Here is a 15,684-nt window from a genome sequence, read left to right as displayed (position 1 = left end):
CGTGGCAAGTCCTTAGGAAGGAGTAATCTTGCTATTCACATAAGCATGCCAACTATTCCAATGCCCACAATAGTTTCTCCTAACTAAGGTGATACCCCAATCATTGACGCATCAGCTCAAAGTAACACCTCAACCATATCTGAGACACCTCCAGTTACACTAAATCAGAGTAATCCAAGAGTATCCAAATGTGTCACGGAAACCCAACTGCTGAAGGTGATATATCCACTAAAGCAACCCAACAGGTCATAGATACACAATTGCTGAAGGTGATTCTAGTAGTAGGCACACACGGACCCATATTTTTCTAATTTCTATTTTGATATAATATTCATGTCTGATACTATGTAGCAATATTCTACAAAATTAGAGTGAGGATAGATAATTTTGTCATATAGACATGTTGGGTAGTGTTAGATTGTTTCAATTCAACTAATATAGTGAACAATTGACGGATGTGGAAATTTGGTAAACTAATATAATCTGAGTATTCTTTCAGTTCAAACTTACATATATATTGTCAGATACTTATATTACTTTTGATTTACATAGGTTGGAACCTTCTATAACATGCTCTAGTTTCATAACCAAGTCTTTTAGAAGTGAAGTTGATCCCAATGGAATCAAATGGAGAAGTGTTCCAAATGATGCAAAAGATGGTTATTTTAGAGAATTTAAGGTATGACTTTTCATCGCAAGTGAATTTAGAATGTATATTCACATTTATAGATAGGATACTAATGTATTACTTTATAATTTATTTCAGAAAAAATTCTATAGGGATGTTTCCATTAGTGAGAGTGAAGTGAAGAGACACTGGTTGGTTAAGGCACCAATAAAATACAAGAATTTCATTTCTAAAATAAAAGTGGTAGGAACTAGGCCAGATTATGTACCTGACAATGTGTGGGAAATATGGATGCAACTTGGGGAACTGATGAGTCTATTAAAAAGTCAGAAACAAATTTAAAGAATCGTCGTGACGGTCGTGAAGTTGCTGCTAGGACTCACACGGGTGGATCTATTTCAATTGGAGAATATCGCAAGAGACTTGTAAATATACTTTTCTCAAATTATTTAATTAACATCATGGTGTTTGATATAAACACTTGTTTTCTAAATACATATAACACAATAGATATGATTGTTTCTAAAACTGATTTATCTTCTGTATAGGTAATTCAAAAGGGTAGCGATCCAACACGAGCCGAGTTACATTTGCACGTACATACTCATGGTCATGATGGGAAGTCTTTTGTTGATGATCATTCACGAATGGTCCACGTAAGCGCAAAACTTTGAAACCTCTCTAAAAATATACATGTCAATTTTCATTTGAAGAGGATCTTGACTGAAAATACAAGAAAACAGTTAAATGTTATTTCTAGTACTTGAAGATGTGTTGGTTTGATGTGGCATATCCGTTTTTATTTTTTTTATGTCCAAAGAAGTGGTTAAAAGCTACTGTCCCAACTATGTGTTTGTTTCCCATTCTTGTTGGTGTCTATATCTACTTGTTACTTGTCTCCTTATGTGTTTGTTGGATACAAATATATGTGGTAGCATGTATTCTTGACTATCTGGATAGAGTAGAGTTCTCAACTCTCACCTAACTCTAGAACTATCGAGCTTAATATGCAACTTGGTTAGCATTGTCTTTGTTCTGTGCTATTCAGTCTGATCCCTTGAAGGTCCATATCTACTTCGTTACTTGTTTCCTCGTGTGTTTGTTGGAGACCAACGTATAGTGGTGGTCTAAAGAATTTGTCATTGCATGTTATATGTGTACTAGAAGGTTAAGTGGCAAGTGATTGACTAGGGATCTTTTTGTGTATTGATGTTAAAGTTCATGTTTTATTATGTTGTTTTGATGATTGAAAAAGCTTCAAGTTTAAGGGTAAAGAAACGGGGGCAGATTATGTAAGAACTTAAAGTCTCGAACCTCACTTTGATAATTAAACAAATAACAACTGTAAGTAATAAACTTATTGGCTGTAAGTTGTAAGTATCTTCAAGTTAAATGTACTGCAATCAGCTTAAAAGGTTATGTGCTTTCTACATGTCCAAGTAATGGTATTCCTTGTTTATTTGCTTCAAGAACCTTTGATGGTAAAATAATACTTGTTAGATTGTAAGCCTAGAGGACATGCACCTTTGCTTTATTTATAACAAAAAAAATTTAGCAGTGATAAGGAGCATATAAAATCCACAAAAGTATCTTCATTAGTTACAAGGGTAAAGCATATGAGCCAAACAAATTAGCTAAATAGTTAGACTTCAGATAAGAGGTTAGAGTTTTTGTGCTAGCAAAGAATCTGGTGTTGCTTTTTTCCATGAATATCAAAAGATGATTGTTGGGACCATTTCCCAAACCTTTCTGATGATTTTATCAACTCTCCAAATATATAAACTTCATGGGCTTGCTTCACTGTCTGAGGCATGACCCATTTCAATCCAGAAGTTGTACGGAAGAAGTTCCAAGCTTCATAGCAACAGTGTGAGTTCTTTTGCATAGGTTGTCTAGGGTTAGACATGCCCCTCTTACAAATGTAAAGAATGTGGTTTCCTATTCTTTAGAAACTTACATAGTTGACCAATATAATTTTTTCCTAATCTTTAATGTCCTCTCTTTAACTCTATTTATTACAGGAAGCATATGAAGAGATCTTACGGGAAAAAAAGGTATCTCAATCTGATCAATCGTATTATGAAGCTGCGGGTGAAAAAAAGAAGATAAGAATATATAGTCTTGGAACTGAAGCGAAAAATTACTACAAGCATAAGCTTCGTGCCTCATCTTCTGTACGACCTTTTGTTTTTCAATCAACATCAACAACAAATATGGATGAATTTGTAAAGGAAATGCTTCCTGCACATACTAATCATCTTCTTCCTATTCTTATGGAACGGGTACAAGAAGTGATTACTCCCGTTGACAATCCGTCATCTTTGAGCCCCATGGTGCCTCCTCCTGCTACTACTAACGAGGTTGATCCCTTAGTTTCAGGTGACAACGATCCTATCCTGTAGTCCCCTGCAGCTTGAACTTTCTATATTGTCTCTTTTTTTGGAAATTATAAATTGTGCACTAACAATAGTTTATGAATATAGTTGCTTTTAAGAACAATTGATACATTGATTTTGATGTTTTGCACTAAAAATATATGATTTGAATTATGCTATCTACATATTTTGAATAGTTCAAGTATTATTTCATGTGAATGTTGGTTATTTTAGGGGTATTTAATAATTGTAATTTTTTTTAAAAAAAAGAAACTTTTTAGCAACAAATTTAATGAGAATTTGGTCATTTCTATTAAAAATATTACTGGCAACCGACTGGCGAGAAACTTTCAAGACTCCGTCGTGAAGTTATGCAAAGTGATGAAATAAATTATGAAATTTGAAACGAATTATATAACAATGACGATGGATTAATTCGTCACTAAAATATGGCGATGGATATGGTTCGTCTTTAAGACAAGAATAAACTTGCGACAGAACTCATTTTTTTTGTCACTAAGAGATTATTAACGAGCGAAATAGTAACAACTGAAAATTCGTCGCCAATCTGTCGCTTATCTGATGTAGTGGTGAAATATCATCAATTAGCGACGGATTATGTCTGTCGCTAAATCAGATTTTTTGTAGTGAACCTTCAAATAGAACCTCATTTTCTCAATAGATTAATCAAATATCAAAATTACAGAGAGCGATGACACTACAATATCCTAAAAGACCACGTTAAGCTATCCACAAAGACAACACATAGAAACAACCTACAAAAATACTCAGGTTGCTCTATGATAATCAAATTACAAAACCACGAAGAGTAATTACTATACAATATGTTAGGTAGTGGAGCCTGATTAATACATATAACTGTTTACGCGATTCTATTTATTCTCTTTAACCAAAAATACTCTGATTTATTAATATAAATATACCTCACCCCGTGGAAGTTTACTCACGGGGTGTTACCACGAAATATTGGGTTTTCTCTTTCTCTCTGTCGATCTCTCATCTCTTTCTCTTGAAAGTTCTTGTGTTCTTCATTCATCTAGTGTGTGCGCGTGAATTTGATCCTAACAACTGGTATCAGAGCTAATGAGATTCAACACGATCACAGAAGATGGATAGATCGAAGCTTGGAATCGAGACGTTTGATGGATCCGATTTCAGTTTCTGGAAGATGCAGATCGCAGATTATCTGTACCAGAAAGATCTTCACGAACCGTTGACCAGGGTGAAGACGGAATCCATGACGGAGGAGAAGTGGAAACTCAAGGATTGCCAGGCTCTAGGGTTGATCCGGTTGACTTTTTCAAGAAACGTGGCGTTCAACATCGTGAAGGAGAAGACTACGTCCGGTCTGTTGAAGGCACTGTCAAACATGTATGAAAAACCATCGGCTATGAACAAGGTATATTTGATGCGTAGATTGTTCAATTTACAGATGTCTGAGAATGGATCCGTTTCTGATCATATAACGAGTTCAATATGATTGTGAGTCAACTCAATTCTGTGGATATTAATTTCGAAGATGAAATTAAGGCGTTGATTTTGATGTCATCTCTGCCTGAGTCTTGGGATACTGTTGTTGCTGCGATTAGCAGTTCGCGTGGATTTGAGAAACTGAAGTTTGATGAAATCCATGATGTTGTTCTTAGCAAAAGTATTCACAAACGAGAAGTGGGAGATTCATCGGGCAGTGCTCTCAGCGTTGATCGAAGGGGGAGAAGTAAGACGAAAGGCCAAAATCAACATGGTCGATCAAAATCAAAGAATCGAGGAAAATCCCTGAACAGATCAAACGTGAGTAATTGGAACTGTGGAGAAAAAGGGCACTTTCCGACGAACTCTACAAAGCCAAAGAAGAAACAAAATCAGAAATTCGGAGATGTCAATGATTCTGTAAATTCAGCAGAGGACATTGGGGATGCTCTAATCCTTAGTGTGAACAGCCCGGTTGAATCATGGATTTTGGATTCTGGTGCATCTTTCCATTCGTCTCCAAGCAAGGAGTTGTTCCAAAATTTCAAATCTGGAAATTTTGGAAAAGTATATCTTGCTGACAATAAAGCCTTAGAGATTGAAGGAAAGGGGGATGTTTGCATAAAGACCACCTCGGGAAACCAGTGGACATTGGAGGATGTCAGATATATTCCTGGGATCAAGAAAAATCTTATCTCTGTTGGTCAGTTGGATAGCACGGGATATGCAGCAGAGTTTGGGAAACGTTCGTGGAAGATCGTGAAAGGTGCTATGGTAGTAGCTCGTGGCACTAAATCTTGAACCTTGTACACCACTACAGGGTGTATAAACATGGCCGCTGTTGCTGAAGGTGCTTCCGGTTTATGTCTGTGGCACAACAGACTTGGACACATGAGTACTAAAGGAATGAAGATGCTGGTTGCAAAAAGAGCATTAGAGGGTCTGAAGTCTGTAGATATGGGTCTTTGCGAGAGCTGTGTTATGGGAAAATAGAAAAGAGTAAGCTTCACAAAGATTCCAAGAGAGCCAAAGTAAGTGCGGTTGGAAATGGTCCATACAGATGTTTGGGGACCATCTCCGGTATCATATTTAGAGGATCCAGATTCTATGTTACCTTCATTGATGATTTCAGCAGGAAGGTATGGGTTTACTTCTTGAAGCATAAGTCAGATGTATTTGCAACTTTCAAGAAGTGGAAAGGTGAAGTTGAGAATCAGACCGGTTTGAAAGTCAAATGCCTAAGGTAAGACAATGGAGGAGAGTATGACAAAGCAGAGTTCAAGGCATTATGTGCAGTTGAGGGAATCAGATTGATGAGAACAGTTCCTGGTAAGGCAAGACAAAATGGAATTGCTGAGAGGATGAACAGAACATTGAATGAGCGTGCAAGGAGTATGAGGACACACTTTTGGATGCCCAAAACACTTTGGGCGGATGCTGTGAGAACAGCTGCATACTTGATCAACAGGGGACCATCAGTTCCTTTAGGGTTCAAGATTCCAGAGGAGGTGTGGATAGGAAAAGAACTCAAACACTCACACTTGAGGACTTTTGGTTGCACTGCTTATGTTCATGTTGATACAGAAAAGAGAGACAAGCTTCACGCCAAGGTTGTGAAGTGTTACTTCATAGGCTATGGTTCTGATTTGTTTGGTTACAGGTTTTGGGATGACAAGAACAGAAAGATCCTGAGACATTATGACGTGACATTTGATGAGTCTGTCCTGTACAAGGACAGAGAGCAGAAGGTTCTAGAGATTACAAAGCAAGTGGGAGTTGAGGTTGAGTTGGAGAAGAGTAACCCCAGAGATGTCAAAGCAGATACTCAATCAACTCGTACTGAAGAATCTGAAGTGGAGCAAGTTACACCTGAGTAGGTGTTAAGGAGATCATCCAGATCCATCAGGGCACCAGATAGGTATTCACCTTCATTACACTATCTATTGCTGACTGATGAGGGGGAACCAGAGTCTTTTGATGAGGCCCTACAGGTGGAGGATTCGATCAAGTGGGAGCAAGCCATAGATGATGAGATGAGGTCACTTGAGAAGAATGACACATGTGTGTTGACTGAGTTACCTGCAGGGAAGAGAGCTTTGCTGAACAAGTGGGTGTTCAGAATCAAGACTGAACCAGATGGCAAAAGAAGGTTCAAGGCTCGTTTAGTGGTTAAAGGATATTCACAAAGGAAAGCTATTGATTATGCTGAAATATTCTCTCTTGTTGTGAAGTTAACCTCTATTCGAATTCTGTTGAGTGTTGTTGCATCGGAGAATTTGCCTCTAGAGCAAATGGATGTAAAAACAACGTTTTTACATTGAGATTTGGACAAAGAGATCTATATGCAGCAACCGGAAGGATTTGTGGGTCCAGGCAAGAAACACATGGTGTGCAAGCTCACCAGGAGCTTGTATGGACTAAAGCAAGAACCAAGGCAGTGGTACAAGAACTTTGACTCCTTCATGACCAAGAGTGGATTCTGCAAAGCTGAAAAGGATCCTTGTTGTTACTTCAAGAAATACACTGGTTCATATGTCTTTCTACTCTTGTATGTGGATGATATGTTGATTGCAGGATCTAGTATGAGGGAGATTAACAATCTGAAGACAAGGTTGTCTGCAGCGTTTGAGATGAAAGATTTTGGTCCAACAAAGCAGATTTTGGGGATGAAGATTTCTCGGGATAGATCTGCTGGCACTTTAAATCTATCTCAGGAGTTGTACATTGAGAAGGTGCTGAGCAGATTCAGGGTTAATGATGCTAAACCCAGGACTACTCAATTGGCAAATCACTTTAAATTGTCAAAGGAGCAGTCACCCAAGACTGTCGAGGAGGGTGATCACATGGCACTTGTTCCATATACTTCAGCAGTTGGTAGTTTGATTTATGCTATGGTCTGCACTAGACCTGATATAGCACATGCAGTGGGCGTTGTTAGCAGGTACATGGATAACTTGGGAAAGAGCATTGGGAAGCTGTGAAGTGGCTTCTGAGATATTTGAGAGGTACATCCAGTACTTCACTTTGTTTTGGCAAAGGCAAGGTGACTCTACAGGGTTTTGTGGATGCTGATCTTGGTGGGGATGTTGACTCGAGCAAGAGTACATCCGGGTACATTTACACCATAGGTGGAACAACAGTGAGTTGGATGTCCAGGCTTCAGAAGTGTGTTTCTCTTTCATCTACTGAAGCTGAGTATGTGGCAATAGCTGAAGCTGGGAAAGAGATGATATGGCTGGCAGATTATCTTGAGGAATTGGGCAAGAAGCAGAGCGAGAAGATTCTTTACTCAGATAGCCAGAGTGCCATACAGTTGGTGAAAAATCCAGTCTATCATTCGAAGATAAAGCACTTCAGAAGGCGATACCATTTAACTCGCAGGGCAGTTGAGGATGGTGATATGTTCTTGGAGAAGATAGAGGGCGCAAAGAACCCGGCAGACATGTTGACGAAATGTGTTGATGTTGGGAAACTGAGGTTATGTAAAACCTCGGTTGGTCTTCTATAGTTGTTTCTACAGATGTTGCGGTGCGGTAAAGATGTTGATGATGAAGAGTTTTTTTTTGAGAATGTATTTTTTTGGATGACTGAGTCAGTCTCCAAGTGGGAGAATTATTAGGTAGTGGAGCCTGATATATTAATATAAATTTATCTCACCGCCGTGGAAGTTTACTCACGGGGTGTTACCACGAAATATTGAGTTTTCTCTTTCTTTCTCTAGATCTCTCATATCTTTCTCTTGAAAGTTCTTGTGTTCTTCATTCATCTAGTTTGTGTGCGTGAATTCGATCCTAACTCAATAACCTATACGATCAAGTGAAGCTATCCACAACTACAATAAAAATTCTCAGGTTGCTCTAAATAATCAAATTTCAAAATCACATAGATCGATGACACTACAATACTTTAGAAGATCACATTAAGATATTTACTAAGACAATAAATTAAATTAAGATTGCTTTAAAATAATCAAATTTCAAAATCACAAAATACGTGAAACTACGGTATCTTACATGATGACCTCAAAGTACACAAAGAGAATACAGAAAAAAAAGCTCTCGTGAGACTTACATTGGAAGAATTGCTTATGAATTAACCAAGAAAGATCTTCTTGTAGTTGTAGAAACTGTTGATCCACCATTTTTTTGGTAGATCTAAACAGTTGTTGCTAGTACAAAAAAGGAATCTCAGGCGAAGTGAAACATAGAGGGACTCGAAAGTAAGCGAGGGTTCATGGAAGTTTTCGTTGACTTCATATTGAGAAAAACTTACTTGAAATGCGTTCTGAACCATCTCAACATGTCTTGTTATAACCTCACCAGCTAATTTAACACCCATTCACACGTAACTCTCCCATTGACAATTCCCAAAAATAAAATTTGATGAGTGTGTGAAGCTCTATGAACCAGAGACCATGTAGTACTCCAATTTTCCTACTCCCAGAGATGGTTAAAGTATGTTCAAATTGCACAAGCAGATAATCCATTGAGAATTACATATTCTTGAGGAATTATGATGAGTGTGTGAAGCTCTACAAACCAGAGACCATGTAGATTTCAAAGAATAGATTTCAAAGAAAAGCAGATAATACATTGAGAATTACATATTCTTGAGGAATTATGAATTAGAATCTTACAAAACTTAGATTCTCCAAGCAAAGGAGTGTTTCCGATAAGGAGTGAGTGCTAAAGCAAAAAAGGCATGTTAAAAATGAATTTCTTTATCTACCCGACATTCTCTTCTATGAGAACGACACCTCTATAGAATTCTGAAGTTGCGCAGACACTTCACTTTTTATGCTGCATCCGTGTCACATTCATTATGTATACACTATTTTTAGAGAATTTGACATGCATTAGTTGATATTTTTACAGAGTCCGAACAACACAGCTGAAAACTGAATGAAAATAATCATGAGAAATTGACTACTCTAGCACATCTAAAGAATAAGAGTAATTAAGTAGTTTGTCAAAGAGTAAAGCAAGATGGAGACCAATCTAGGAGCCAAACTGTTTGGGTCATCAATAATTATGCCCAGGATGCTTGAAACTAAAGTAGTTAAGAATGTAAATTCTAAAATTAAAAGATGGATGGCAGGCGAGTATAAGAAACATAAAAAATTGTGTTTCCTTACTAAGTTTTGCATGATTTCTGTAGTGGTAATTTACAAATTAAAAATCAGTAGAAATTAGATAATGTAATTTAGGATACTAAATCTTGAAAACACCAAATGAGAAAGCATTGAGCTGTTTTTCTATGGAATAATCAAAGTAGAGTCTTAGAATTTGCAAGATTTTGTGCCAAAAATTCTATGAATCTCTAAGAAATTAATCCTCTCCAGTTAGCTTAAGATTGTGCACATTAACCAACCATTAATTAAATGTGCTTATTATTGAAATGGTTCCTCTTTATTTATAATCAACAAATTTGAAGATTACAATTCATCACATTCTTTTATGTTAGCACATATCTACTGGGGAAAGTTTTTAACACCGAAAGAAACACAAAATATGAAGAAAAAATCAAACCTGTGAAAATCAAGAAGAGACACCGCTTGTTGCAGCCGAGAAAAAAACCCATGAAGGTGAAGAGAATTGTTGAATTACAGCACACGTGTTTAACATAAGTGAAACACGTGTGTGGAGATGGAAAAATACTAATTTACCCTTGAGTTGATTCAAACATTTACAGTACAATTAAAGTAGCTTTATGTACAATTGTACATTGCTCTGTTCGTCCCACCCAAATATATATATATATATATATATATATATATATACACACACACACTAGGTAATTTTTTCGCTCTTCGCGTGGCTAAAGATAAATATAATTGCATTGACTTTGCAATTAATTTTTTTACTCATATCCATAAATTATAAATAATGAAAAAAATTGGTTCTTAAAAAATATTAGTAATATTCTAACATGAATTTGATTATTTGTCATTATCACATAACTCAAGAACCTATAATGAATGAACTATTCACAAAAAAAAATTATTGGTTCTTTAATCAACATTTAAAGAAAAATAAAGAAGAAAATAAGAATATCTATATAAGGACATTTTGTAATATAAAGAATCATTTAAGTTGCATAGATTAACCTGGTTCGAAATTTCATATGTATGTAAAAATAGACAGTATATAAGCTTATATATAGTACTTTTAAGTTATAAAATTTAATATAAAATATCAAAACGCAAATTCTTGGAACTTAGTACAATAATTATTTTCTGCACGATGAATATACGTACTATATGCGTACATGTTCAATATAACCGGAGACATTAACTATGTAGAAACATAAAAATAGAGTTTTAAACATGTGCTCAAAAACAACAATTAATATCACAAGGATAAATTAAAGACTGTAAAAAAAGATACCAGGATATGTAAAAATAGAATGAAATAGAGAGGAAAAAATTGAGTCCACTTGATAGATTTATAGAAAGAAATCGACTAATTGTGTACCTTATAGTTTTGAAGCGAAAGTCGATTGCTTCAAATTCTTGCTTTTAATCACTAGGAATCAAAGATAGATTCACAAACTAAATGTATCTGACAGAAAAAGTTCTCCTTCTTCCTTCTTTCAGATTTGTGTTTATGTTTATTTTTTGTATTTATTTTTTTTACGTTGTTTTTCTTACCCCTTCAGTTAAAAAGAATATTTCCTTTTAATAAGAGGGGTTGAGATGTTATCAGTTTAATAATTGTTCTCCCCCCTTTCCTTCTCAAATAAGAGATAAGAAATTTTTATCTCTTATCAAACAATCTCTTGGGCCGGGTCGATCCATATGGGCAACCCATGACCCTATACTTACATCTCCAACTTTGCAAATGATGGACAATACTCAAGCTGATAAAACATCAACAAGACACACAATTCATACAACAAATAGTTCGTGCGACCTGTGAGTATCAAGAGTTTAACATTAAGGTTTTCCAAACCCCACATAGGAATTCAATCACATTTCGAAGAAATTCACTACTCATATGAGAATACTATTCACTACTTTAGTAGTTACTTATCTGATCCCTCATCTTCTTAAGGAAATTAACTCGAGTTCATATTTAACTTTATACACAAAAATACACTCAATGCCAATATGGTTAGTGCAATAGCCGACTTGTGTATATAAGTTTGTTATTCATTTAATGTCTTTCCTTTCTACTTAAATCTGTCTTCTCCTATTCAACTTCTTTTCTTGACATGCACTGCATTGCTGAATCATTCGTGGCTATCAGTAACATCCTAAAGGAGAAACATCGATTGAAACTTCAAGAAACAACAAAAGGTCAAAGGGTATTTCATTGAAAAATTATTTTAACTTTTTTGGGTCTCACATAATGAAGAAGCAAGGAATATTATTTCATTGACCCGTTGATCGCTAGACACACCTTGTATGAAACACGTGCTACGATGTTTTCACCTTATACTGGTGTATGCATCTCATCATCCGGATTATCCAACATCGTAGAGATCTTGGTCTAAACATCTCAAGATGTGTAAGTTCCCTAGTTTCTATTTTCTAGTAATCTTTAAACTCATTTTCTTAGAGAAAGATTTGTCTAGCTCATAAAACAAGTCATAATTTGGTGGTGAAACTCATCTCTTCATGTTCCTCGACGTAAGAGGTGATTGCTCGTGTGTGAGAGTCAATCCTGCGACTTGTTTGACACACTTTATTTCTAATAAAGTATCACGTGCATACTACATTGAACAGAAGTTCAATTATTTTATATATAGAAGAGAATATCATAACAATCAATTCATTTTACAATACTGAAATATAAGCATACTTTACGTAAACCTAGAGCCTTAACATGTTTTTCAAACAAGTATCTAGAGATGACCTTCGTAAAACGATCAACTATCATTTCATATGTAGGAATGTATTGCAAAGTTATTTATCCATTTGCCACTACATCTCTCACAACGTTTTACTTGATGTCGATATGTTTGGTTTTGCTGTGATACATAGGATCATTTGTGTATGTGATAAGTGCTTGACTATCACAATATAGAATCATGGGACCCTTAATATTCTTTGCAATACTCAAATGCTCAAAGAATCTCCTTAACCAAACAACTTCTTGTACTGCAAGCGCACAAGACAAATTCAGATTCCATGGTTGAAAGATATGTGCAAGTTTTCTTCTTACTTTTTCATGAAATAGCACCACTATTTAGTAAGAAAACACAATCGAATGTTGATTTTCTATCATCCCGTTCACCAGCCCAATTAACATTTGTATAACCTCTTATGAATAAATTAGATTCACTATAACACAGTACATGATCTGTAGTTCCCTTCAAGTATCGAAATATTCTTTACTGCTTTCTAATGATCTTTTCCAGGATTGATTTATACCTGCTAACTAGACTTACGGAATACCAAATGTCTAGGCAAGTATACATCATAGCATACATCAAACTCCCGACAACACTAGAATAAGAAACTCGAGACATGTCTTCCTTTTCTTTTTCAGTCTTTTGACACATTTTAAGCCTTAAAATTTCACCCCTTGCTACAGAAGTATCCATGGATTTGCAACTATTCATTCGAAAACATTCCAATAGTTTCTTTATATAAGTTTCTTGAGATAAACTCAAAAATTTCTTGAAACGATCTCTTTGAGTCTTAACACCTTATATATAATCTGATTCACCCATATCTTTCATATCAAAATGATTTTGAAAGCCATGACTTGATAATTTTCACATGCTCAGAATTATTTCCACCTAATAAATTATCATGCAATGGTTTTCATCGATGTTGGTGAAATCAAGTGACATCACCTCCTTATTAAATCTCCGATACCACTGCCTTAAAGAGATCTTTAGGCTATAATTGATCTTTTCAATTTACAAACTTTGTTTTCTTGACATTTAACAACTAAACCAACTGATTTGTTCAATGTAGATTTTTTTCGTTTAATTCTCCACTTAGAAAAGTGGTCTCCACATCCATTTGGTGTAATTTTAGATTTAAACTTGCAACAATAGCTAAAATTAACCGTATGGACGTAAACTTCACAACTGGTGAAAAAGTTTTCACATAGTCTATTCCAACTTCTTGAGTAAAATCTTTTGCAACCAATCGTGCTTTGTGTATTTCTATTGACCCATCCGATTTACGTTTAACTTTGAAAATCCATTTATTTCTAATAGCTTTACATTCCTTAGGAATATCAACTAGATTCCACACTTTGTTGGTTTTTTCATGGACTCTAATTCTTCTTTCATCGTTTTTAACCATTCTTTCTTTCAGGTCTCTATAAGGCCTCAATTATAGAATTAGATTTATTTACTTCTGTAGGAGATACCAAGAAAAGAAAATCCTCAATCTGATAAGAACTTTTAGGTACACCTTTTCTTGCACTCTAACAGATTTGATGTTCAGATTCCTCTATAGAATTTTCGGATTCATTACTCCCACTTGGACATGGAATCATTTCTTGATCCATTGAATTACCAAGTATGTTTGACAATATCAACTGATCTTCTGAATTTAATATTTCGTAGTGAGGCTCAACTTCACCTATTTCACCCTTTTTCGAAAATTATTTTCCAAAAATCTACTATCTCATGATACAATATCAGTAAAACTTCCATCCGCCAGTTTATCGATGAACACATATCCTTTAGAGCATTCAGAGTACCTTATAAAGATATATTTCTTTCCTTTCGGACTTGGTTTATCAAACTCACCGAAATGATCTTTAATATATGCTGCCCAACCTCATGGTCGTAGATCATTCAATTTTTTATGACTAGTCCAAAGTTCAGAAAGAGTGGAAGACAATGACTTAGAAGGTACTTTGTTCAATATGTAAGCCGTAATCAATAATGCATCTCCCCAGAAAGAGATGGACAAATTTTCCTGCGCCACCATTGATCTTATCATTTCTAATAATGTTCTATTCCTTCTTTCAGTTACACCATTTTGTTGAGGTGTATAAGGAGTAGTTAACTGTTAGATATTACCCTTTTTAATACACAATTCTTCAAATAATTTTGACAAATATTCACGTGCTCGATCAGTTCTTAAAGCTTTTATGGTTTTATCTTATTGATTTTAACTTCATTCATATATCTTTTAAAGCACTCAAGTTGTTCAAATATATAAGAAATCAACTAGATATAACCAAAGTGCGTGAAATGATCAACAAATATAATGAAGTATCTGGCACTAGACCTTGACTTTACATTCATTGGAAAACAAATATCAGAATGAATTAATTGAAGTGGGAATTCAGTTCTCTTAGCTTTCCCAAATGGTATATGCGTAATCTTTCCATCATGACATTTTTCATAAGTTGACATTTCAATTTGGGCAAAAGAACCTAAATGCCCTTCTTTTGCCAACCTATTCATTTGATCTTGTCCTATGTGACCTAATATTGCATGTCATGTAATAACATTAATATCATAGTCATTAGAATAATATGCCATTATACAACGGTCAACATAATAGTCATAAGTTGAAGGATTACAATCTAAAATGATAAAACGATCATAACGTAGTCCAAAATAATGTAAGACATTATCTAGAGCTGTTCTAACACCATTATGACTATAAAACAAATCAAAATCAACTTCTAAAAGAACATGCACAAACACTAAGTTTCGTCAAATCTTAAGAGTATATAGGACGAACTGCAACATCAAGGAATAGTCACCACGCAAGTCCACTTTGAAAGTGCCTATACGTTTGACTTCAAGCCTAGCATTATTTTCTACGTATATCCACCTTGATTTAGATGAAACTCGACAAAAATCCACAAACGCCTCTCTATGTCGACTCACGTGGTCGGTGAATCGTGAGTCTACAATCCACATAGGATAAGATTCAGTTAGTAAAGAAGTGCTAGAAACATATGTAGCACTAAGAGATGCGTTATTTAGAAATGCTACCTTTTTGGGCTCAGTACATTCACGAGCGAAATGCACCAACATTTCGAAATTGTAGCACTTCATTTTGCTCTTATCTCTCTTCTTGAAAAACCGTTTTCATTTCTTGGAATTTGATTTCTTCTTTTTTCTTAAAGGGTCCTTCTCCAATCTCTTTGTCTTTCCCATTTATTTTCCAGATTTCCTTGCGCTTGAAATCTGAAGATTTTGTACCACTTGATTCTTCCATAAAGGCATTAGAAACGGCCTTAGCATCACCAAGACGCTCATCTT

The 15,684-nt window shown here is 35.3% G+C and overlaps 1 protein-coding gene across 1 annotated transcript; it reads left to right on the top strand.

Moving 5' to 3' along the window:
* Positions 1-915: 915 nt before the first annotated feature.
* Positions 916-3,030, top strand: LOC107016531. The gene is made up of 3 exons (XM_027916558.1): positions 916-1,053; positions 1,177-1,284; positions 2,650-3,030. Exons 1-3 carry the CDS (start codon positions 916-918, stop codon positions 3,028-3,030), a joined length of 627 nt encoding a protein of 208 aa, XP_027772359.1.
* The last annotated feature ends 12,654 nt before the right edge of the window (positions 3,031-15,684 follow it).

The sequence above is a fragment of the Solanum pennellii genome, chromosome 4 (assembly GCF_001406875.1).
Source record: "Solanum pennellii chromosome 4, SPENNV200".
NCBI classification, from domain to species: domain Eukaryota; kingdom Viridiplantae; phylum Streptophyta; class Magnoliopsida; order Solanales; family Solanaceae; genus Solanum; species Solanum pennellii.
Note: the sequence above shows the minus strand (reverse complement) of the source record. Positions and strands in the feature narration are given on the sequence as shown.

What these genes read in the sequence shown, in the direction of transcription:
- LOC107016531 (XM_027916558.1), top strand. Translation starts at nt 916, where the DNA reads ATGGATGCAACTTGGGGAACTGATGAGTCTATTAAAAAGTCAGAAACA. An exon ending in GAGAATATCGCAAGAGACTT is followed by an intron (nt 1,054 to 1,176) that starts GTAAATATACTT and finishes TCTTCTGTATAG; the next exon opens with GTAATTCAAAAGGGTAGCGA. An exon ending in ATCATTCACGAATGGTCCAC is followed by an intron (nt 1,285 to 2,649) that starts GTAAGCGCAAAA and finishes TATTTATTACAG; the next exon opens with GAAGCATATGAAGAGATCTT.